The sequence below is a fragment of the Punica granatum genome, chromosome 5 (assembly GCF_007655135.1).
Source record: "Punica granatum isolate Tunisia-2019 chromosome 5, ASM765513v2, whole genome shotgun sequence".
NCBI lineage: Eukaryota > Viridiplantae > Streptophyta > Magnoliopsida > Myrtales > Lythraceae > Punica > Punica granatum.
In genome coordinates, this window is record NC_045131.1 from 22,843,195 (window position 1) to 22,868,998 (window position 25,804).

The following is a 25,804-nucleotide window of genomic DNA, read 5'->3' on the forward strand; positions in this document are numbered from 1 at the left end:
TTCACTGAAGTCGCCGATACCCATGGATGACAACGGTGACCTCGGTGGAAGGGTCGGGGTCATTGATTGGTGGCCCCGACCCCTCATTCTATTTCGGTTTTCTTGCTATGACTAAAATGAAAAGTCGAGTATAGAAATGATAAAAGAGAGAAGATTTAGAATAAAATGATTAAAATGCTAATTATTGAGAACTAAAAATGAAAAAATGACTAACGTCGTAATCCCTTATGGCTAATGGAGTGCATCGTAGGGGGGCTAATTATCCCTAACAAAAGCACATGGTGCAATTTGTTCCGACCCAAAACTATAATGTGAGTTTTATATTTTTCCCTAAAAGTAATAATTAGAAAAACAAGGGGGGAACATCTCAAATATGGCTTGCAGTTGGTAAGGCAAATTCAAAATCCACATTATTATGAGAAAGTTATGTAATATAATGACACACGCTCTAGTATAGGAATCAATAGATTTGATGTTCGACTCTTGCAAATGAGACTACAAATGTCTATTTATTTAGGATTATATTTTCCTGTACTAGAGTTAAACCTCCTCTTAAAAAAAAGTCAATGAAAATGCACCCAACCAAAAAAAGAAAATCACAAGTCAACTACGCAAGCGGCTCCTGCGTTACTGGTGAATAAAAAAAAGGACTTAGAAGTGAAAGTTCATAGCTAGCGCAAGGTCGAAATCTCTGACATCGTGACCAATCGCCCCAATTTTCACGAGATTTATTGACCATTTAATTCTCAAGTGACCACGAAAGACGTTCAACACGTCGGAAGTGATCCTGATGAATAAATGAAACTAATTCTTAAGATTTAACTCTCATCAACAGGCTTACATCTATAGATCCTTTTACAAAGGTTATGTTGTTGAATCTAGACCATTCAACTTTGTTGCTGCTATACTTGGAATTTGTTTCGTTGCTGTAGGGCAGCTTGCAACATCCTGATTTCATCTGGGGTGGAGATGGACTGTGGCTGGTGATGCGTGAATTTTCTCTATCTATAAGATTCAAACCAAAATCTTATTTAAGGAGAGTAAACGTTGAACTATTTGAACCAATTTATGTCTGACTCATTTGACCATGTTAAGCATGCATGTTTCGAGCTGGCCCCCCACCTTTCCATATCATATTTTCGAAGGGGAAAAAAACAAAAATAAAAACTCTCCACCAACTTTGCTCTTTGATTTTTATGTATATTTTTTTTTCTGCAAGTAGCTAGAAAGTAAATCAAATATCATTTTGCTGAAAAGTCAAACTGATCACATATTATATAACCCTTCAGCTTGGTTTGTTTCTTCTACATCTCTCGATCTTAAATCCCCCCATCTTCAAGAATGTAAATGTAAGCTTTTGACTTATAAAGCAGATCCATCAACTTCCTCACATTCTCTAGGTTGTGACCATAATCATGGGAACCGCGATATTCGTGTCGCTTCCGATGATGTTACTCTTGGTGCTTGTAAGCATCGGCTGCTATCACTATGGTAAGAGGAAGGGAATAGAAGAGGGCCGGCTAATGGCCGCTCAAGAGCTCGGAGTTCAGCTGCCGCCTCCTGGTCCTTCCCTTTCAATGCCACTCGGAGTGGTGGCTCCTCCACCCGCACCTGTTGTGCCTCCGCCTCAGCCCTACTTCCCTTCTCCATCTAACTTCAATGCCAACCCGCCGCCTCCCTACCTTAAACAACATCAATCTGTAAACCAATAACTTCGAACATGATCTTAATTCTCATTGATGTGTCGATGTCTTCATTAATTAAAATTCCATTTGAATCTCCATTCAGATTATTTCTTTTGTATTTCGGCTCCGTCCTATTCTTGTCAATCTGTTTTGTGTTTTGGGTTCTTTATTTACGGAATGAATTTTCCATTCGTAAATGGCAATTTCTTGTAGTGTCGTGTTTCTCGCACAAGCATCTGTTGAAGAAAAATGAAATTATTGAGGTGGAAAACACCCCCAAAGTACTATCTATATCATAGTTTACTCGATTAATGATCTTTTGTAAGTAGCTGTGTACAAGACAAGAAGCGGTTATCGCGGGTCGCTTATAAATGGTTTCCTGGAGTTAATCAAACTGGTTTTGCAGAATCCATGTTAAGAGACATTTAAAATTTATTAAACATGCATAAAAAAAAGGCAACAATGGAAATAAATGAATTGATAAAGCAGCACATCGATGATTCTACAAGTTATGGATGGATCTAGAAGAAAAACAACTCAAAGATATTGTTATTTCTACGAATTGCTCTATTAGGATTGCGCTTTTCTTTTTTTTTAATATGATATAATTGCTCAGCATGATAGATATTGATGATTTTAAATCGAAATTAGTGTTGCTCTTATGTCAAGGGTGTATAATCTGTTGTTGATGGCCATCCAGCTGATAAAACTGAGTCTAGGAACATGTTGGTGGAACCAGATTAGCTTATCAGTGTACGACCTCTTCTTTTTTCCCTTTAACCCTCCGTTTGGATTGAGAAAAATCGAGGGAAATAGAGGGAAAGGGAGGGAGGGAAGGGAATTTTGTTTGGGAGTTTTGGAAAATCCCATAGGTTCTGTTTGATAGACAGAAATGTAATGAAATAACATTCTATTCTTTCGCTGCATTTCTTTGTATGTTGTTATTCTTAAGAGTTAGAAAAATCATACCATTGAAGGATATTTTTTCCTCAATTTCATAGAATTCTCTTCCATTCAAAAACCTTAAGAAATGCCTATTCCACCATTCTACTTATATAGTCATATATTTTATATCAATTTCTTATATCTAAAACTATGTCAATCTAAAATGATATCTTGATAAATAAGTTTGTTTGCTTAAATTCACTATTCATATTTTCATATTCAACTTAAAAATCCCTATTTTTCTTTCAACACAACTACATTCCACCATTTGAAATGTATTACATTCATTTTTGTTCCATTCCGCATACCAAACAAAAATCACCGCTTCTCTTTATGAGAGACAAGGATTTGTCTCATTGATAAGTCTCTGAATACATTTTCTTCCTGCATCCCTCAATGGTTTGTCCTTTTATCTGGTGTTACTCATAACAGCAGCAGCAAAGACATCTAAAGGAATGTCATACCTTTTATTCTTCGTTTCTTCAATTCAAGGGCTCTTTTCATTCCAATCATCAAACCGAAATTCGGTCATCATGCCTATTCCCTATGAAATGGAATAAAATCACTGTTTCAAACTTCTTCCTCAACCTTCCTGGTTTTTTTTTCCCTCCCATCTCTCACTAGAAACAGTTATTCAACAAACTGAGACTGTGAAGCTTCTCGGTTGGCCCCTGTGAGTCTCACTCTATAATAATCCCAATAGAAGATAAACCATATGGACTTGGCCTTTTCTTGCTATCCTCTTTAGTTTTTATATATTTATAATGTATTGATCTACGAGTATCACCCAATTACTTTACAAATTATAAAGAGCGGAGAGCCCCAGAGGTCAAATAGTTTGATGGCTGCCACCTCGAACCCTGATGAGAAGCAGCAGACTTTCTCGGTAGTGATTGTCTGTTTTTCCAATCAGGCAAACACAGGAAATTCACGGGGACTACCCGCCATGGTTATGGAGATCCACCACACCATAAAGGCGCGGATAGTTCTGCCATTTTCCCACCAGTTGTAATATCTCTTACTCCCCTCATCATTGGAGGCTCATCATGCAACTCAGTTTTACGGTATCAAAGCTGCTCCACTTCACGGGAAGAAATACAGCAACCACAAAAACAAACAAAACCTAGATCAAATTTGGGTGGGTGAGGGATCGAGCTGGCATATCGGCAACCTCCCAATCTCTACCAAGGGCAAATGCTAGGTTGGTGTACTCCAATCTTGCCACAGGTTGATGTGGCTGCAAGCGACTCGAATATTGGGGTAGGGGCTTTTTCAAATTTTGAAGAAGGCTGGATAGTCGTTTGGGAATTATCACTGCCAGGTGAGTTAAGAGAAGAACATAGACTGAAAAGTAACGGACGCTCAAATTAGCAAAAATTTGATTACGCAGGCCTTTCCTGCCTACACATGAACTAGTATACATATATATAGAGTTTTCATTCCGACTTAACCTTTGGAAAACACTTCTTTTGTGGTTTCATAACAGAGATTGAATGCTAGACAGACACATAATGCAAAATCTTTTATCTAGCAATATCTCGTTGAAAACTTTCTAAGCTAAAGAAATTTCCGGAGCATCTGCAAACGATTGGAACCTGCTACCCTGCATGAAACACCTTCTAGACGTGGTCACCCACTTGAATCGGAGAGCATATGAACGCTATTGTTTTCACCCGCGAGCAATGCCAGCTCTTTAGCACGGATACTCATCTTAATGGGGAACCTCATAGTTCAGTATTAGTTCTTTGGCTATTCACCACAGGCCTCGGAAGCTGTTTGTATTCACTGAGACTTGGGCGTGTTCCACGTAAAATTTCATGGGGCTGAAACAAGGAATAAAACAATCAAATAGATTATATTCTAGACACAAGGCTGCTATGCAACATGTCCATCATGCATCAAAGAACATGTCCATCTCGCATGTAGGGAGATTCTTCATAATTAAGCTGCGTAAAGCATATTATCACCATATCCACGTCAGACTTCACCAAATTCTTATAAGTGTAATCAAATGGATGCTCAGAATATGCATATCCTAAATGATTCATGAGATATTCACAATAATTTTGTGATATTGTTTTCTTTTTGCTCTTTTCAAACTCGAAGTTGTTCTTCGAAAATCGTAAGTAACGCACTGATTTCTGCCAAGAGTATCCAACTGAGTCCTTGCTTTAGCAAACATGTGACAATGCAGAAATAAGAACAAACTCCTTGATTTTCAGGATGAATTGAAATTACATCTAACTGTTCTAGTAACGAATATTAAGTCCAATTCAGGATTCATGAACTAAGTTTATCTAAATGCATGCATGAATACACAAGGGACTCAAAAATATGAAAACTAACTAAAAGGGACCTAAATAAAACAAGCCTAAAACTTTTTCTATGCGTCTCAGCAATTTTCTCAGAGTTTTCGTCCTTCCCTGCAATTTTCTCCAATTGACCTGATGCAAAAAGTTTTAGAATTACTAGAACAAGATTTTGTATTTGTCCTTACACAAGATTCAATTGACTGAATATTCAAAAGAGTGTGTAGCATAGTGATGCACGCTCTCGCCTGTTGATTTAGAAGTCGCAAGTTTGTACTTCCTTGATCCAGTGCCCAATTTGAGGTGATCCAAGTATTGTCATAAGCCTTTTTCTTTTTCTCCCACATTAGAGAAGCCTTATTTAGATGGCTACAATTATAAAACCAAAACCTATACTACAAGATTGTTGGACGATTGATATATACTTACGTCGGCAAAGGCAAATGCAACTTGCCATTGACACAGCAGTCTACATGCCGGTGGTCATTCTTCCCTTATAACTCTAAAACCAATTCATGCAGCAGAACATTAACAAATAGTCGAAAGGGTTCTTCAAAAGGATAGCAAATTTCAAAGAGAAAATAATGGATGTTTATGATGAAGTAGAAATACGAGAGGAAACCGAGATTATGGACCGCCTCATTTTGATAGCCAAATAATGGATTAAAGTCGGGCCCTACACTGGGGCTTCAAGATGGACAACTCGATATTATTACTCGTAGAAGACAATACAAATCTCCAGTCTCTAAACCATCCTTCGAGTTTGCTCATGAACAGTATCAACCAAGGTTGTCGTTTCCCAAAGTTTGACATGTCGGGGATATCATATTCCCTGCAGATATCGATCCATCATTCTGAAATGATGATTTCTTGTGAAACCGTGAGCCCTTCTTCGATTAGGAAGTGTTGATCCCTATTCAATTTCAAGGCTCTGGAATTATAGAATTTTTGAATCAGGAGATCTAAATTACAGATGATGAGACTGATGCGTTAGGTGATGCAGTAAACTTACAATGTCCATTGCAGATTGAGCGAACTTAGATCTGCATCTGTCACAGCCTGTTGTTTTTGGGGTCGTACATCAACTCCTCGAGGCTACAAATCCCTGCAACTTAAAGAAGCAGGGAATCAAGGGCACATTCTACAGTCATTCCCATGTGAAACAAAGGGAAAAGAAACATTTGAATAATTCATCGAACATGCACAAACAGGGATAAGACTTTGTCGGTCGACGGCACATCGATCAAGGTAAATGAAGATAAGAGAAGACATCGGTGGTTCTACACAATATCGATTCTTCTACGGCCAAGCATGACCAGAATTCCCAAAAACTGATAGTACAAGAAACACATAGGCGTCATAAATCATATCACTTAATTTGGATGCTTGTTTTTCTGTCACAGGTGAGCGCCCGTAAGAAGCCATTTTTTCATTTTTGGCCTTTCATTAATAACAGGGAGTTACAAAGAAAGTCCCGCTATGAACGCTAAATAGGAGAACCATGCAGAATCCTTTACAAAGAAATTTCTCATTGAAAACATAAAGAAAATCACCTAGAGTATCACAAGATAATTGGAATCTGCTGAGCACGCGAAACGCCGGTTCGCCAGATCTTCCACGTGCTAGCGAGCAAGTGAAACACATAGGCTTTTGCATCAATGCTCTTTAGCCAGGATGCCTCGTCTTGTGGACCGTCACTGGACACACTGCCTCGGTGTCAGTCATTTTTATTTTCACCAGTGACCTCGGATCGTATTAATGAGCCACTAGATTCAATTGAGGATTGGACGTCTTCTATAAATAATGCCGCAGACCTGGAAAGAGTCTTTCAACATCTTAGCAAATATATGCAAGCGACAAAAGAATTTGGCCAAGAAGCAGCAATAAGACAGGTTATTGGTATAAGTTCAGCGCCATGTCCGAAAGGCAAGTATTGAAGCCTCTCCAATGTGAAATTTTCGAGCATTAATGTCATATCTGCTTATGATCTATTGATAGTATGTAAGATCAGGAACCCATGTTGATAATACGCTTACATATGCTAGTATTGCGTACACCTACTCGAGCCTTGACGATATGTGGTTCTTGAGGCTTCTCTGAGATTGTGTTTGTTTACAACTTAATTAAATAAGTGCTTAAAAGTTAATTGTAAATTAGTTACATGAAAAAATGAATAGGATAGGAAGATGAAAGATAATGGTCTTATCTGCTTAACGATTGAGTCAAAATCCACTTAATGAGTAAGCAAACAAATTTTATTTAATAAAATAAGTCATTTTTCACTTATTGATACTTTTTATCCCTCACAAAATATTTTCTCGCCCTTATCATTCTTATTCTCTTCCTATACATTTATATCTTTAACTAATTATTTTTAACCACTTAATTTATCAAACACCATCACTTAAGACACGTTGTGGTCTCAGGTGGCATCAAATGAGATGGTCATGTAGAGACCAGCCTAGGGACGCAGTGCAGCGATCGCGATGGCCTCGCAGTGAGAGATTATGTTTATGGTAGTCGACAAAATTTCAAATGAAAAGAAGGTTAGGTTTCATCATCACACATTGTTTCTTTTTAATAAAGTCTCATTCTCAAAATTTGGATTCTTATATTATATTTTTATTTTCGTACGAGGAATATTTTTGCTGAGCCTTGTTTTCAGTGTTACAAAATCTCTTCACTCTAGGGCTCCATCCATTTTTCCCGTCAAAAAAGGATGAATGGCAGTTATTAAAACAAAAAAAAAATGTTTTGGAAATAATTGAATAACTAAAAGTAATAGAAGAAATTATTAACTTACCGAAAAAAATAAAAGAAATTATTAAGGAAAAAAAAAAAAAGAGGAAGGTAAGGGCTAAATGATTTTTAAGAGTTGAACTTCAACGTCACCCTCAAATTTTGGAAATGCCGCCACTTTCAAAATTCGAGGGTGACAGTGAAGTTCAAACTCTTTTTTTAACAGGGTATTTATACTTGAAAAAATAATTTTTATTTTAAATATTAAATGTTAATTCTTTTTCCTATGGAAAAATGGTTTGTAGGACTAACGTGACCAAATGTTGTGTGTTGAGGACAGGGTTGCACTAACGGAAAAACGGATCATATGACCCCCTGAAATTATATAATTTCAGCAACACGTGGAGATAATACTCTACGATATGCGCTAGTGTCGCATAGATTCACACATAGTGGTGCATATATATGCGGAGAGGTTTGTTCATTTACCAGTTGGCATGCTCATCGGAGTTATTGTTCCAAGCTGAAAGCGGCTGTTTTCCAGTTGCTGAACATTTTCCTAATCCAAAACAGATGAAAGATCCAAGTAGCAACGAGTACGCATCAGACCGAGGAAACACCGAGTAGAAAAAAAGAGACAAACCGGAAAAACACCTGCACTGAACTTTAACACAATTCTGATAATTTTACCGATTTATTCATACGCGTATCATGAATCTTCATTTAGTCAAGACGAACAAATAAGTTTTTCATTTTGGTGTTGAACAGTTTTCCTTTGCGTCTGTCTTTGGATTTGTGGATCACTCTATGAATACTTGTCCAAAGAAAAGAACCAAATTCTCAATGAGAATGATACTACTACAAGTGGTACAAAAAATAAATGTTTTTAAGCTAATTTCAACTTGAGCCATAGATGATCGGTAACAAATTAGACGGTGAGAATTTGCTAAGAATTCTTAACATCAGCTAAAAAAAGGCAATACATAACCACCACCAAATACCTTATCCTGAATATCCTTGTAATTGGCTCAATTAGAACAACTAATATATGCATAAGCGCACTGGATGCCGTCCAATCTACAGCCCATACACGGGCCAAAAAATTCTCGCAAAAGCAGAAAACATATCAGCGAACAATTCCACTGCATGGGTACCATCCACCCAATCTTGAACGCAATAACCATCTACCACCGAAGATTCTTGTCTTGGAAGTTAATTAAAAATCCCCTATCTTGATTGATTTTTCCCTCAATGCAGAGCCTTTCCCACAATACAGAGCCCTTCGACGGCAATTTTTTTTTTCTTCCCTTTTTTCTTTCTTGACTAACCGAAGGACGAACTACAATGACTCGGAGAGGGAAAACGGCGAAAGCCAATCTACTAACCAAAGCAAAAATAAGGATGGGAGGATATGCTCTGTTTGGATTTAAAAGTGAGATTTTAATGGTATATTTATTTTCAGGGTTAAAATCACAAAAAATTTAACTTTAAATTTAACTCAACACACTACACAACAAAAATACACATTTTTCAAGTCAAAAATTTTAACTTTAACTTTAACTCTAACTCAACACACTACACAATATTTATCTTTTTCCACAATCAAAATCAAAGTTACTTTCACTCTGAAACCAAACGCACCGTAAAATTTTACTTTTACTTAATTCTACCCATAACAAAATAAAATAACTCATTCAAAGTCAAATGGTAAGCCTCATTTATACCACTTTTTTTCAAAATCAAAATCACATTACATGACTCATACAAAGTCAAAGAATATATCTCATACATAACTATTTATACCATTCTTTTTCAAAATCAAAATCTGATTTTAAAATATCATTTACAAATAAAATGCAATATAAATTATTACATGAACTTAGCCCAGCACGTCAGCTATGGACCAATCTAATACACGGTGTAGAAGTGGACCCACATATTATTCCATGAAAGTCCCAAGCTTTTTTACATTTCGAAATTCGCCCCCACCGCTCCTACACTCCTCTCTCCTCTGTCTTCTCCTCTTCCTCTCCGGTGTCACTACCAACGGTGGCAAACTCAACCCCGTTGACCTCGGCCTTACGACGGTCACAACCTCAGTTTCATTGTCCTCAACCCCCTTGTCCCTTCCCTTCCTCATCTCCACAGTTGGACCCCGTCTCGGGCTCCCTTCGATGTCGGGCCCGAGCGTCCCGTGCCTTCCCTCTCTCTTCCCCCTACTACCTCTCTCCCTATGTCTTTGCTCAAATCAGTGTTCTTTTCTTTTCTTTTTTTCCCTTCGCTTTCTGCCCTTCTAGGCTTCGAGAAGGGGATTTTTGGGTTTGGTTTTTAATCCCACTGTGTCTCTGTAGGACGAATCTTTCAGTAAAATTAAATCCGAATAAACTCAATTACGAAGAATTCATGCATAAACAGCTTTGGCATACAATGGACGGAGAGTTTCCCAGAAACCCCAGAATCCAATCAGTAATCAACCATATTCTTTCAGCATTGCCATTTCATTCCATAACCAGAACAGTAGATTTAGGATTTCAAACTCTGTAATAATCAACTAATTCATGCAGGAAACCTCCATAGAGAAATGAAACCCGATAGGTATCTGGTACGATCTTGAAAGACACATACAACTCAGAGCTTACCATTCAAAGAAAAGTAGAAAAGAATTAGAGCGAAAAAGACCAGCAGAGCCAAAATTGCAGGAAAGCAGAAGTCCGCAAAACTCCTGCCGGAACCAATGTTTATTGGTAGGATGGAACGTTCAATCTTTAATCTAGAAGCATTGGTTCTGTGTCTACATCTGCAAGACGTGCCACATCAAGTCACTATTGTCACTCCAACACAATAAATGGTAACTCAAGTATGAAGAATCACGCTCCGATCCTGACTTAAAAAAACAAAGTACAGAACCACCTTCTCTATGCCTCCAATAGAAGAGCATCTCTGCTTCAGCATAGCTGAGGCAGTCAAGTTAGTAGCCCCACAAAGAACTCATCCTCGAGTTTCTTAACCTCAAAGAGTCCAGCACCATGCCCATTTGCACTGTGTCCGCATGTTCAGCTTTCCCATCCTTTCACATGCTTGCACATGCCATCATGTGAGAGAGCATTATAAATCATAGCATCAAGATTGATCTTCTGATCCTCCATACGTCGAAAAAGTGTAACAGCCTCATCGAGATTATGAGTCTTGCATAGACCATCCAACAATAGGGCATAAGTTTGACGATTTTGTTATTGAGCAATACATTGTATCTTACGGAAAAGCTCCTTAGCAGCTTGAATGTTCCCTGTGTCACATAAGCCGTCTACAAGAGTACTCTATGTCACAATTTAGGGGAAAAACCCTTCCCAAGCATTTAAACCGCCTCATCCATCCTGTTTGTTCTGCTGTGTCCATCGATCCGTAATCCACAAGTTTCGAAAGGCAATCTCTTTCAACTATCAAATGGAATAACTTATGGCATCATCCAACATGATCTTGAAGACAACAACCATCTACCAATTAGCTAGCTCTACGTGACAACATTAGGCTCTGCAAATCTTCGGATCAAAGATGTGCTATGCTATAGAAATCCGATCGCCGGCATGTGCTCCCAGTGCAGCCCAACATTTGCTCCCATTCGAGCTTCTCCTCTTCCACTTGAGAGATTTCTTGTGGAATTCTTGAAAGTGACGCATAGATATTCATCGAAACTAAAACTCAAAGTGTCTTTTTTTTCCTTCATGTTGCCTGGCCTCACCAAACCCTTGATCGTAGTTCCAAAAGTGAAGAGATCGACCATAACCCCCATGTCCCCAATATCACCAACCATGGAGGGAAAAGGGCGAAAGCCCATCAATTGATCAAAGCAAAATAAGGCGTCTTCGAGTTTTCTCGGACCCCCATAATCTGTGCAGCTGCGCCTCAGGAACTGATCCTTCCACACAAAAATCGCACAGATCTGGAGGGAGAGAAACCGAGCTAGAAGACGAAAGTCATCGTTACCATCCGAGAGATTCAATGTGAGGCGAAGGTTAGGATATACGCGAAGAACCCAACTTCAACTCATCGACGCTTGATGGCTGCTGCTTCTCCCGAACACTCCGTGTGCGGCACTTCTGTAATTGCACGAAGAAGTGGGCTCTTCCTCCATATCCCCAGCATCTGACGTCTTGCTAGTGGCGACGAGCATAAATCTCGCCTTCTCTCTCTCTCTCTCTCACTGAAGAGTGAGAACCATGTCCGGGCGTGCGGGGCAAAGCGACTCATAACTCTGAAGAAATACAGTTAAATGGCTTTTTTTTTAATATATATAGGCAAATGATCAGTTAAATCTTAAAAGGCTTTTCATCATCATCATCATTATTATTATTATTATTATTATTATTATTATTATGGTTTTGATGTTTCGAACTTTGGGAAAATTCTTTTTCATAATTAGAAAAATTATTTCAAAAGTCAGAGTTTTTACGTTCTCCCAAATTTGTTCAATTTTAAATTGTCTCAATAATTTCTATTTTCGCTTGATATTTTATGTCGTTCAACTCTGTTAATGTTTCCTGCCTAGTTAATGAACGTCAATGTGGACCTCAACCTGCGTGAGCTGCATACGTGGCACCATTTGTCACCGACCAGTTCATAAAATTTGAAAATATATATAAGAAAATTTACCATATTACATAAATTTTAAAAAATTAAAAATTAAAAATTAAAGAAAATTTATAAAAGTTTGGAACAATTAGATAAAAACCTTGAGAAATTTACAAAAATAAAAAAATAAAGACAATATATAAATTTTATAAAATTCGGAAACAAATAGAAAAAATAAAAATTTTATGAAATTTTTCAGAAATATTTAAGAAATATTTAAGAAAAAGAACATAAAGAAAAATTACAAAAAGTTTAAATAAATGAAAATTAAATAAAATTCATAAAAAATTCAGAATAAATGAAATAAAATTCACAAAAATGTCAACACATAAGAAATTAATTAAAAATTTAGAAAATTAGAAAAAATATATATATGAAACAAATTCTTGACCATCACTTCTTCAATTTGTTCTATTTGTCAAACTGCAACATCAGAGGAGAGAGATTGGAGGACCCATGAAGTTCATCAACCTCGAGCTCTCAATAACTCCGCTGGTAAAATTCCACCAAAAGTTCGGAACTTAAGGTTGCGTTTGGTTTCATAATAAAATTTTAAAATCAGATTTTGATTTTGATTTTGAGTGGTATAAATGGGACCCACTCTTTGACTTTGTATGTGTTATGTTGTTTTGTTGTGGAAAAAAGTGGTATAAATGGGGTCCACTCTTTGACTTTGTATGAATTATTTTGTTTTGTAGTGGGTATAGTTAAGTTAAAATTGTGATTCTAAAATACCATCTTGAAATCAAACAGGCCCTAACAAACCTGTGACAGCTTCATATCCTGAATGGGAAGCTTCCGAATGGACTGAGAAATCCTACCAAAGTGGAGTTCTTAAATGCCTCAATGAACTTCCTTAAGAGAGATTTGTCTTATTGAGGTTAAGAGACTAACCTCATGAGATTTGAGGAATTCCAACTCATGAGGTTTCCTAGCCCAACCGGGAGCTTCCCAATTAGGCTATTAGGATAGAGCTTGAGTTGCCATAGAATTGTTAAATTCTTGATTCTCAATTTATTCGTGATGTTATTACCAAAATCGTAAATACTTGAACAATTATTAGATTCTTGATTCTCAAATTGTTAAATTTCGAATTTTCTGAGCAATTTTGAATTTTTTGTAAATTTTCTAACTTTTCTGAATTTTCCTTAATTTTAAATTCTTTTTCACTTTTCAAAAATGTTTTGATTATTCCTATTTGCTTCCGAATTTTTTTTAACTTTCTGAATTTTCATGAATTTTTAAATTTTAATTTTTTTATTTCCTGTATTTTTAAAATTTTGATATTTTATTTGGTTCTTAATTTTTTGAATTTAATATTTGTTAAAATGTTTTCTGATGTTTACTTAAATTTTTATAATTTATTGAATTTTTGCAAATTTATTTATGTTTTTTAATTTTTGTAATTTTTCTTATTTTTTATCGGGTTTATCTTTTTTATGAAATTTCATAAATTTGTAATCTTTTTTTAGTTGTTTCTGCAGTTTTTTTGTACAGTTTCTTTCATTTTAAGAACTTAATTGTTCTAAATTTTTAAGAAATTCTTCTCCCCAACACCCCCCCGGGGGCATTTTCAATAGACAATCTTTCTTTTCTTTTTTTCCAGAACTTTCTAATTTTACGTATTTTAAAAAAAAATCTATGGTGTTGCAACATGCAGCGCCACGTATACAGCTGTCGGTCCACATTAACGTCCATTTATCCATGTTAAAAATCAACTGAGACCATTAATAAAGCTGAATAACGAACCATATCTAAGACAATGGAGTAAATGAGTATTTTATGAGACAACATAAATTTGACAAAATTTGAGACAAATGTAATGACCATTTGTTTTCAATGTTAAAATCACAAAAAATTTAACTTTAATTTTAACTCAATCCACCACACAACAAAAATATACATTTTTCAAGTCAAAAATTTTAACTTTAATTTTAACTCAACACACTACACAACATTTGTTTTTTTCCACAATCAAAATCATTTTAACTCTGAAACCAAATGCCTCATAACGCTCTTTACTTTTTGTGTAATTTTCGGAAAAAAAGCTAAATGTTCCATATGTAGAGCAGGACAATGGAAGTCTCAATGGCCATATGTTGTCAGTGACCTCAAGCAACAGAGTAGTGGTCTCCAATGAGGTCTCCGACCCCTACATTTCGGTTCTCAAAATAAAGGTATCAGGACCTCGCCAATGGTTGCACCCATTCCCTCCCGAGGTCGCTAGCGACCTTTGAAGTGGTCCACGACCTCTAGTGCAGACTGGTGGCCGCCAACAAGGCCTGCACCACTCCTATCGGTTGATTTGCAGTGTTTTACTTTTTTAAAAAAGAAAAAATCAAATTTCAGTTTTCTTTTTAAAATTTTCAAAACCTTATTACTTCTCAAAACCGTATAGGACGGATCTTTACACAGAATCAATTTATCCAAGGATGAACTCATTTATGAGGCATTATGCTGCTTGGGCATGGCATGGACTGAGAATTACCCGAAGCGGAGGCCATTAACCCCCTATATGTAATTGGTCATCAACATGTTCTTTTACCATCACCATTTCATTCCATAACAAGTAAAGCGCATATTTCCTATTTGAAACACTCTAACCAACTAATCCCTGAAGGAAGCCTCCGTAGAGAAAACCACATATATTTCTGGTAAGATCGTGAAAGCCGACACATTCAACTCAGAGATTACCTTTAAAAAAAAAAAAAACCGCAGTAACTAAATCAGCAGAGCAAAAATGGCAGGAAAGCAGGAGTCGCCAGCACCGAGGATTTTTGGAAAACTGAAAGCCTCTATCCTTAATCTGGAAGTATTTGCTCCCCGTCCGCATCTGCCTCTGTCTCGACCTGTGGCTTCGGAGCCTGGCCGGCTCCGGGGGGCTGCTTCTTCTTGATGCCACTCACAATGTCGTCAATCCTAAGCAGCATGCAAGCTGCTTCTATGGCAGTCTTAAAGGTTTGTGCCTTCACATTGTACGCATCCCAAATCTGAAATCCACCCAAAAATAAAATTCAATCACGAGCTAACAGGCCAAAGCACTTTACTTGGAAAAAGGGCTAACAAAGGAAAATAATAGTAATATAGCAACCCCTGCTACACTTTCACTCAGCTTCTTTATTACTTCCAGTTCCAGAAAACACATCGTGGGGCCGCAGGGGCAGATTGGTCATCTTACTCCCAGGTTTCTGTCTCATTTCGACTCAACTGTTACATCGATTTCCGCTCAACACAAAACCCCACCAAGATCATCTATGTATGCACAGGGCATATTCTTCTTTTTGTCATATTTTATTGTCTAGAGGATTGGCGTGTTTAGCTTCATTTATGGGTCATGAATCCTCTCGGCAAATCACGAAACTGAAATGCCAGCGAGAAACCCCAAGCATTTTAACAAAGTTCCAAAAAAGAAGTTCCACTACATACCTTCCGTTCCTTCATGTCAGCGATAGCGCCGGTGTTCCCATCAATGCCAACCCATGCATTTTCTCCATTTGCATGCTGCAAAGTGTGCCACATCAAGTCACTAAATTGTCACCCTAAAGTTGACGGAAATTATCTTCCAATTAAAACAACTGCTAACCTTCCCCTGTAGAGCAGTCATGGTTCTAATCACGTTCACCCCACAGTTCTGTGCTAGAGTCCGAGGGATAGCCTCAAAAGCGATAGCTGCTGCTTCGTAAGGCCACTGTTTAAAGAGCATGAGCCACTCATATAAGCATACTGTACCACAGTCCAAAAATGGACAAACAAAGACACCACAGTTTTACTTCCACCAAGACAATAAATGATAACTCAAGTATCAAAATTACGCTCCAATCCTAACTTAAGAACAAATTAGAAACAATTCCCACCTTCTCTATGCCTTCGATAGATGAGCTCTTCTGCTTCAGCATAGCTGAGACAGTCAATTCAGTGGCCCCACCACCAGGGACAAGCTTCGGGTTCTTAATGATGTTTCTTGCTACAGACATTGCATCCTGTAAAGAGCCACAGCTTCAGAGACCACGCTAGAAGACCAATATATTTTTAAAGTTCAATTATGTCTATACGGTACCTGCAAGTTCCTTTCCACTTCATTCAGCAAATCCTTGCTCGCTCCCCTCAAGAGCACAGTGCAAGCTTTAGGATCTTTGCAATCAACAATAAAAGCAAAGAACTCATCCCCAATTTTCTTAACCTCAAACAGTCCAGCACCAGTGCCCACATCGGATTCCTGCAATTCATCTGGCCTGTTCACGATAGTGGCCCCACAAGCTTTTGCAATTCTGTTATTGTCTGTCTTCCTCAGCCTCCTGATGGCACTGACTCCTGCCTTGCTAAGGTAGTGGCAAGCCAAATCGCTGAGGCCCTTCTCAGTGATCACTAAGTCGGGCTTAAACTTCAGAATCTGCATGCAGAGATTCTCGATATACTCTTCCTCCATCTTCAATAGGACAGCCCAGTCTTCTTCGCGGACCAGCTCGGCATTTGTTTGATTCTCGCCCTTCTTGTACTCAAGGGGACTGTCAAGAAGAATGATTCGTGGGTTGACAATCTTTCTTCTCATCTTGCCAGGAGCAACAACATCTTTGTTGAACATAACTCCCTTGAGGACTCCCGAATCTTCCAACTGTCCACCTGGGACCTTTTCTACCTTAATGTACTTCTTAATATCTACTTCACGCAGACCTTGACCCAGGTCAACACCAACAATAGATGTGGCATCAATAGCCAAATCCTGAAAGAGGTAAAAGTGAGAAAAAAAACTCAACAATAAATATATAAATATAAAAAGAAAAGAACAATCTTCAAGAGAGCATGCAAATGCATCAATTGTGGTTTAGGAATAGAAGTAGCATGATTGTGTGACCAGTGTCAGGATACAAAATAATAAAGTACCTTTTGGTCCCATTTTTCAATTTCACCAATGGAATTACCATGAATGGGAAGAATCCATGGATTTGGAGATGACAGTGATGGACATGAAGAAAGACTTTGGCGTGAACTACATAAGCTAGCAGAGCATCTTCTACTGTTTATCTTGGCCAATTTTAGAATCATATTTGTTCTTATAGCCTATTACAACAAACCTCAACAATCTAACATATATGGCTTTTCAGGGTGCTTTTCTATTTAATTTGTATGTACAAGTAAGCCATAGAAAAAGATACTACCTTCAAATGTTGAAAAGCAGTCAAGAAGGCAAACCAACAACCTAGAACCATGGCACCACTGTAATTTCAGTGTCATTCTTCATATTTATACTACTTTAAGATAATGCTTTTTAATCAAGAAGGCATTTCCTTAGAAACATTAAAAAAGGATATTACAACAGTTTCACCAAGAAAAGATAAGCATCATCAATTCTTGAAACTGAAGTTCACAAAGTACAGGACAGTTCTAATAACAAAGCACCATGGTAGATGAGCAGTACTTACAGCAATCAAATCGCCGAATTGACCAGTGAACTTAGTACCAATACAGCTCTTAACAAGACCCAACAGAGTTGCACCTGTAACAGAGTATACTTAAGATATTACTAAGAGGATGATAAAATATGATAAAATAGTTCAACATATAAGAAATTAAAGATTTAGCAGCATGAGCTAAGATACTCTCATACCTGACCTATCTCACGTATTTCCATGTAAGACAATAAAGACCACCAGCAGAATCGCATATCAGATAGAAAAATGATGCAGATTCAAGCAGAAATAGAAAAAACAAATACAGAAAGGTTTGATTGGAAAAAGATCACCCAGGCAAATCTGCCTAGACGAATAATAGCACATCTTTGCTCTAGTGCACTTTGTATAAGCCTATATAAGTCATCAAACGGGATAGACTCATACATGTTCTATAAAAGACTCGGTCAAAAAATCAAAGTAAAACTCTAGCTTCTTGAAAGCTAGCTCAGGCAAGTTCAGAGCAGAGACAATTATAAGAGTAATACGAAGCTATGAGCAAGCATCTTAAATATATTTATCTATTGTTGCATGCCTAACAAGTTTTTCACATATATTTCTCAATCATCCATAGCTTATGCATTATCATTGCATTATGAAATGATTGTCTAGGCAATTTCTTCTACAACATAAACTACAATTTAAAAAGCACTTCTCCATGCTAGTAGTAGTACACCCTGAAACAATAATCATACGTCTGGAAAATAGGGTAAACATCAGTGTTTTAAAAAGGCTGCTGAGTACTGGCCTTCAGGCACCACCAGGCGCCGGTCTAGCACCTGAACTGACATCAGGTGCAACTTTGTCACTTGAGCAAGCGCTGAATTATGTTTCAGCACCAGCAATAGGAGGCACAGGAGCACTCATTTAGGCAGCTTGTTCTTTTCTCTGATTCTTTTTGGATGAAACAGAGTCTACATTTGCAATCGTTACACTGCGTGATGTTCAGCAGCTAAAACCCTCCCCCTCACTGGCTGGTGACTGCCAGCAACCAGATCTCATAAACCCAAAAATGTGCCATAGTACTTCAACGAAAAAGAACAGAATACAAATTTAGCTTTCAACTAGAATCGCTTATATCAGAGCTTCCAACTCTCTTACACTCGTTCCTATCTATTTTGTAATGTACAATTGATCTATCCCTTTGAAAAAACTGAAGACAATCCAATTCCTGAGATACATTTTAAGTACAATATCAATATATTGCGAAGCTTGTGGAATAAAATTTTATGTCTAAACTCTTTCACATATAATTTATTATACTTAGCACCTCACTTCTTAGGCTCAAGCAATACAAATCCCTATTGCTTTAAGAACATCTAAAGCTTTTTAAAATGGCGGTGCTTTGAATAATGGCATAACGATTCAAACAAGATGCAACACTTGTATGAAATTATGAAGACAACAGGACTGTACATTAACCGCCAAATTCATCATCCCATCTGGCAGATAAAGGCATAGCAGACCGAATTTCGTTTGTACAATATCATTAAGGAAGTGGAAAAGAAATGAAACTTACGATCATTAACATCAATTGACATTGCGATTTTATCCAAAACTGAAATAGCATCTTCCAGAGCTTTATTATAGGCTGCAGATGAAAAGTAATGTCATTCAACAAAGACTACGTCCAACCTACCCCAAGAGTAGAACCAATATCAAAATTATTTCAATCTTACCTCGACAAATTACAGTGGGATGATAATTCTTAACAATGAATGCTTCAGCGACATGGAGCATCTCACCAGCTTCAAATACAAAGGACGACTTAGATATGGGTAGCCAAATGTAGTAGATATAAGTATGCTAAAAGGATCAGTATAAAGTTTCAACATATATAAGAACATACCAAGAACTATGACAGACGTTGTTCCATCTCCCACCTCTTCATCTTGTGTGCGACTAAGCTCAATCATTGACTGTCATTAACCAAAAACCAAATGTTAAACACAAATTAATTAAAACTAAGGGATACATACCGGATGAAGAAAGGTGAGATCGTGCCTTTGCTGCTGGGTGTGCAAGATCTAACTCACGTAGAATAGCATTTCCATCATTTGTCACGACTATTCCTGTTGGCATTCAGAAGTACATAGATTTAGCAAAAGAAATGAACAATAAGTGAAAACAACAAAAGATATCTGAAGTCCTACCGTATTAAAGGACAATCATGGTGAGGCATTCCAGCAATAGTGAACATTAGCAGTATCTCCAAATGCTTTTAGTAAAGAGGAGGGTATCTATTCAGCTAGTAATATGTTCCTATGACCAGAAACATCTAGCTATAATTTTCTACTGCATGACTAAACTGGGATTCAGGACAAAAATCTGAGCCATAAAACAAGACAGGCTGACCTCCACTAGCATCCAGTAGCATTTTCAGCATTGAGCGCGGGCCTAAGGTTGTGCGAATAATATCAGCAACAGCCTGCCATGTACAAATGCAATAGTCAGAAGTCTAGAAAAAGAGTTGCAACAAACATACTTAATGCTGCAGAACAGCACAAAAAACTTACACAAGTTTCTAAATAAGTTATCTATACTGCATCAGAAAATCAGATTCATAATCATCTTGATCTGGCTAGCAACGCGAGTTATCATTAGGATATGCCGACAGATATATCCAAATTGAACATATAAGATTTACATGATTACGAAGGAAATTAGTTCCCTACATCCTTTCAGTTGATGGGATTCTGAAATAATGTTCCCATATAATATAATGCTCACCACAGGAACTATATTTAACTAATTTGCCTAAAGTACCGTCCAACAAAACCCCATTATAGGAACCCATAACTCTAAAGTAGCCCGCCAGTTAAAACGTTGACGACTTATTACTCCGATTGGCAACTCAGGTTACCAGACCACGGGAGGCCAAACCGAACAACCATCGCAGTCTATCGTCCGGCAACTCCATAGACAAATCTACAACAGAACGGCGGAAAGCAAATGAGAGGAAATCAAGCCACATTGTCACCTTGGAAGCCTGAATATTAGCATGATGCACCTTGCTCCCAGATTCGCGCTTCAGAGAATCCTCTGCTCACCAAAATCACAAAGAAGAACAGAAAAGGCAGAGATTTCAGACGGGCATTTCTTTATCGAAAAAATGGAGATCAATCCGCTGCCATTGAACATGGCGATACTTCAAAGAACATCGAAGCAAGCAGCAGATCGCAGACAGAGACACGGAGGAGGAGATAGACGGCACTTACTGAGAACCAGCACCGGGGAGTGCATCCTTGGATGAATCTCTTGAGTCCTGCGAGGTCGCTACCACACAGCCAAGAAGAAGAAGAAGAAGAAGAAGAAGAGGAAGAGGAAGAGGCGAGTCTGAGTCTGAAGCCGCTACTCACCCTGACGACCGTCACGCTCTCAGCACTGAGCAGATGACGCTGCATTGTTTTGATTATCAACTCCCTCGACAAACCTAGAAGGATCCTTGCCTTCTTGTTCTCTCGGTCGAGTCCGGTCATTCAATTTTGGGTTAAATTGCAATTTGGCCCCTCTAGTTTGAGATGATTCCATGTAAATGCTACGTAATATGGGCGTTCGAGTTCGAGTTCGAGTTCGGGTATCCTTTTCTTCACGATATCTGGACCCTAAAAGGAACAAGTTTTGAAATCGGATCCTACCCAGTTGAGTCCTAAAATCGAAACGTACCCATAACTTATATTATACTACAGGTTTCGAGTACCTTGTTGGAACCTGTAAATTTTTTTGTCTTGCTAAATAAAACCAAAAATGTCTCGTGCATAATGCAAAACAGAATGTAAAGGGCCGGTCAGTTACTTTTGAGCTTGATCGCGATGGTGAAGCTCAAGATGGAATTAGATGAGGCCCAAGATCCGATCAAGTCTAACAAGGGGACACATCGAGGCCGTTGATGAATGGAAACGATCAGGTCTCACTGATGATACACATAGGTCGTCGAACCAAAGCTATCGATAATAAGGAATACGAAGCTACTAGTACCACCGAGAGAGAGAGAGAGAGGAAAATGGTAAAGTAAAATGGATAAATATATTTGAATATAATATAACTAAGGGAAATTATTATCGGAGGATACCGGTTCCGATTCTGGATACCATATATGCAGGAATTAGAACCGGAATCAATTTTTACCGATTCCTTATTTTAATAACCAGACCTTACCCTATTTTAAATAGAAACTATCCAGATCCTACCCTAATGGATAGGTTCCGATCAATTCTGAATATATCCAGTATCCGTATACACCCCTAACCGTCTATGTAGTAAAAGTTGTTCTGATTTTATCCTCCTAATTTTTCAGCCACTTCTAATTTGTACCAAAACAATCTTGGGGTTCAACAACCAACCCAAAAAAAAAATAAAGATCTCAGGGCAGGGGTCCCATACGTACACATATACTAGACTTCTACCCACGCTACGTGCAGCTGTTGTAATATTTTTGTCAAATCAAAGAAATCTATTTATTTGAATTTGAGCGGATTTGGCTCATGGATATATAAATTTTTTACTCTTAGGATATGGAGTTTAAATTCTCATATGGATATGGATATGGACTTGGAGAAATCTTCTTAAATCAGGTTCGGAATAAATTTGATAACCTTTTGATATAAATAATAAATATAATATATAAATTCGAAATTGTCCACTAATTTTAAATGAACGAATTTTTCTTGCCGTTGGGATTCGAAATTTATTAAAAGTATCTCATGGTCACAATCAAGTTCATGCCCAAGCGAAAGTTAGTTTCAACTAGTAGGTTGACGTAACATTGTGTTTAGCTAAAATAAACATGTTTGTGACGCTACGAATAAAAAAAACACTTATGATAAAATTAATTGAATAAACTTTTTACAATGTGAGTTAATTTTTAAGTGGTTCGATACTTATTCATCTTAGGCAAAATCTCATTGCATGTCTTCTCATTGAAGAAAGTCACAATTGTATGCTGATATTGCTTAATTTCGATTAATCGGGCACATTCGACTTTCGAATGATAGGTGATACATATTGAAAAAAATAGTCAACTTAAATTAAATAAAAAACTTAAAAATAATATTTATTTTATAAAACATAAATGACGTTTGTGACACCACAAATAAAAGGGACTAAATTGGTCATAAATTAATTGAAATAAGCTTTTTACAACATGGGTTAGTTTTTCAATGATTCAATGCTTCCCCCCTTAAGCAATGTCAAGTGCAACGCTTGTGATCGGAAAAAATCAATGATAGGAGGCCGATATTGTTTGAATTTTGATTAGTCAGATTTCTTCGACTTTTGGATGGTAGATGTTACGCACTAGTAAAAATAGTACACTTAAGTTAAATAAAAAATTTGAAATTAATAAAATAAAAAAGGATAGAGTGAGATTGGGAAAATCCACCCTGCTTGCCACCCTTCATATGGACTAGGTTAGTTTTTAAGTGATTTAATGTTTCTTTCCCTTAAATAATACTTCAAGTGCGAGTGTTATGATCGGAAAAAATTCACGATTGAAGACCGATATTGATATAACTTAGATTAATCTGATATGTTGGAGTTTTGAATAGTAAATGATACAAACCGAGAAATTATTACACTTATATTAAATAAAAAAATTTAAAATTAATTTTTTGGGAAAAAAATAAGGTATGATAGGATGAGAGTGGGCAAATCCCCCCGTGCCCCCTTATTCTTCATAGGGACCTGTTTTTATTTTTTACTATAATAATAATTATTGTAATCATGATTATTTAGTAGATACTTTGAAAATCTAGATCATTTATTATCATCAGTAGAGAATTCTTCCCTTTCTCTACTATACTTAACTTATTTTTAACTCTACTTCCCTTAACTAATTTTTAACTCTACTCCATTTAACTCCACTTATCTTCAATTCAACAACACAATTATTACTTTTTACTTTTTCTTTAATTTTTTAACCATTCAATTCAATTTTTAATACTAAATTCTCTCAACTATTCATTACTTTTTCGACAATTCAACAACACAATAATTACTTTCTCTCAACTATTCATTACTTTTTCATATTTTTTCTCATAATTCATCGACATAATCATTACAACCCAACTAATTCATATATATTCAAAGTTAAAATAGAATTGAGTTAAACTCAACTCAAATGTCAAGTCACTTTATTTTTATACATAATTTTAGTTCTATCATTTGATTAAGTTATACTCTATATTAATTGGTTATTAATAAATTATTATTATAAATCAAAAAATTGATGAAAACCATTTTCACCTGCGACATTGAGCGGGTGGATTGTACTTTCTATGAAAATCCGTCTTTATTACTACATCCATGTTCGGATTGATTAATGAGACCCGTCACAATTCGTATCGTGTCATGTTTATACGTATCGCATCTAAATGGGTTCGTGTCATTAAAGTCATAACCCGTGTACTAAACGAGTCAGGTTTTGAAAACACAAGCACGACATGTTTATATCCGTATCAACCCAAACAAGACACATTTAAATTTATTTATTGAAACGTGTCATAATAGGTATACGTATCACAATAAGTATACGTATCCATACACGGCATGATTATAATAGATTATCGGGACCCGTTTATCGAATCAATCCGGTTTCTCGGACACATTAACACGAAACGTTTATCCGTTCAACCCGATTATCCGGACATGTTAACATGACTTGTTTATTTGTTTAACCCGATTATCAGGACACGTTAACACGATCTGCTTTAAATATTCCTATTTTCCAAAAATAAAAAGGAATGGAGATCAGCAGTGCCAACTCCGAATCAAGAAGGCAACTTTCATTGTACAATAGAACTGGATGTTCAACCAAAAACGTAGAAACAGGACCAAGTTCTTTTATCTAACCTTAGAGAATAATTAAACGAAATAAAAAAAAAAGCCTAATACTTCCAAGCATTAACATCCAAAATACATAGAATGCTAAGGAATTCATTCGTCCACATAACAAAAGGAAACAACTTCGAGTTTGTTCTGATCATCTACCTCTTCCTCTATTTACCATGTCCCTAAACCTCATGATGGAATTGATCCTCTGCAGCTTCGGCTGCTGCTTGAACCTGTTGATGAAGTCATCCACCTTTGCATCAACTTCTCCTTCCCCCTCTTCCTCACTGAATCTCTCTACAATGTCGTCCTCCCTACAATCTCGTCCTCACCTGGAACGTTATTAGAGTGACTAATGTTATGAAGTTTGGTCCAGCACAATCAAGAACAGGCATCGGAATTCAACAGAGCAAGTATTCAACAAATCAGTTACAACAGAGCAAACAAAAAATCAAAAGTCTAAGCTTCAAAAAATCAATTAAACTGCAAGTATTCAACATAGCATTAGCATCCAGCTTGGCATCAAAACTGCAAAACCCACCTTCGAGATTGGAGGAAATAAAAACAACCAGCAAGGCCGGGATAGGGAAGGGGAGTGCGACGGGGTCTGCAGGGATACCCGAGGTCCTGGTCGCGTGGTCGAGCCAGGGTCAAGGTCGCGCTGTCGAGGTGAGGTCAACTTCGTCTGAGGTCGAGGTGACGCCGTCTTCGTTTTAGGTCGGAGAGAGGGCTCGAGGGTCGCGGGGTCGGGGTCGCGGTCGCGGTCGTAGGGTCGAGGTCGCGGGGTCGAGCCGGGGTCGAGGTGACTCAGGTGAGGTCATCTTCGTCTGAGTGTTGTCGAGTGGAACGGCGGAAGGATTCAGGTGGAGGCTTCATCTGAGCGGACGGTCGAGGTCGTCTTTGTCTGACTCAAGTGGAGGCTGGATCTGGAAGGATTCAGCTCAAGGATCCGAATTCCGAAGGAAACCGGGTGGAAGCAGGAAGGAAATTTAGCCTACTGGAAGTTGAATCCGGTGAAGTGAAGATGAAGGATGAAGGGGAAATTTAGCCTACTGGAAGCACTGAAGCAGGAAGCCCTCAGCCTACTGGAAGGAAATTTCGAAATTGGGGTTAATATAAGGGTATTTTGATAAATTCAATTAGATAAATGAGTTAATGGATTAGATGATTAAATAACACGATTAAACACGTCTAAATAAACATGTTTAATCGTGTATAATCA

General features: G+C 37.4%; 1 protein-coding gene and 2 long non-coding RNA genes across 3 annotated transcripts; all 3 read right to left on the reverse strand.

Moving 5' to 3' along the window:
* Nucleotides 1-9,945: 9,945 nt before the first annotated feature.
* Nucleotides 9,946-11,937, reverse strand: LOC116209466. Its single transcript, XR_004157239.1, has 2 exons — nt 10,589-11,937; nt 9,946-10,475 (listed from the first exon to the last, which is right to left on the reverse strand). It is a non-coding gene; the product is annotated as an uncharacterized LOC116209466 (long non-coding RNA).
* Nucleotides 11,938-14,791: 2,854 nt separating this feature from the next.
* LOC116208342 (T-complex protein 1 subunit gamma) lies at nt 14,792-21,185 on the reverse strand. Its single transcript, XM_031541721.1, has 13 exons — nt 20,973-21,185; nt 20,735-20,796; nt 20,110-20,182; nt 19,759-19,826; nt 19,604-19,673; nt 19,434-19,502; nt 19,274-19,345; nt 17,728-17,801; nt 16,365-17,027; nt 16,162-16,287; nt 15,891-15,995; nt 15,734-15,808; nt 14,792-15,297 (listed from the first exon to the last, which is right to left on the reverse strand). Exons 1-13 carry the CDS (start codon nt 20,995-20,997, stop codon nt 15,109-15,111), a joined length of 1,671 nt encoding a protein of 556 aa, XP_031397581.1. The 5' UTR covers nt 20,998-21,185; the 3' UTR covers nt 14,792-15,108.
* A 3,312-nt stretch (nt 21,186-24,497) lies between these two features.
* LOC116206934 lies at nt 24,498-25,672 on the reverse strand. The gene is made up of 2 exons (XR_004156824.1): nt 25,124-25,672; nt 24,498-24,914 (listed from the first exon to the last, which is right to left on the reverse strand). It is a non-coding gene; the product is annotated as an uncharacterized LOC116206934 (long non-coding RNA).
* Nucleotides 25,673-25,804: the final 132 nt, after the last annotated feature.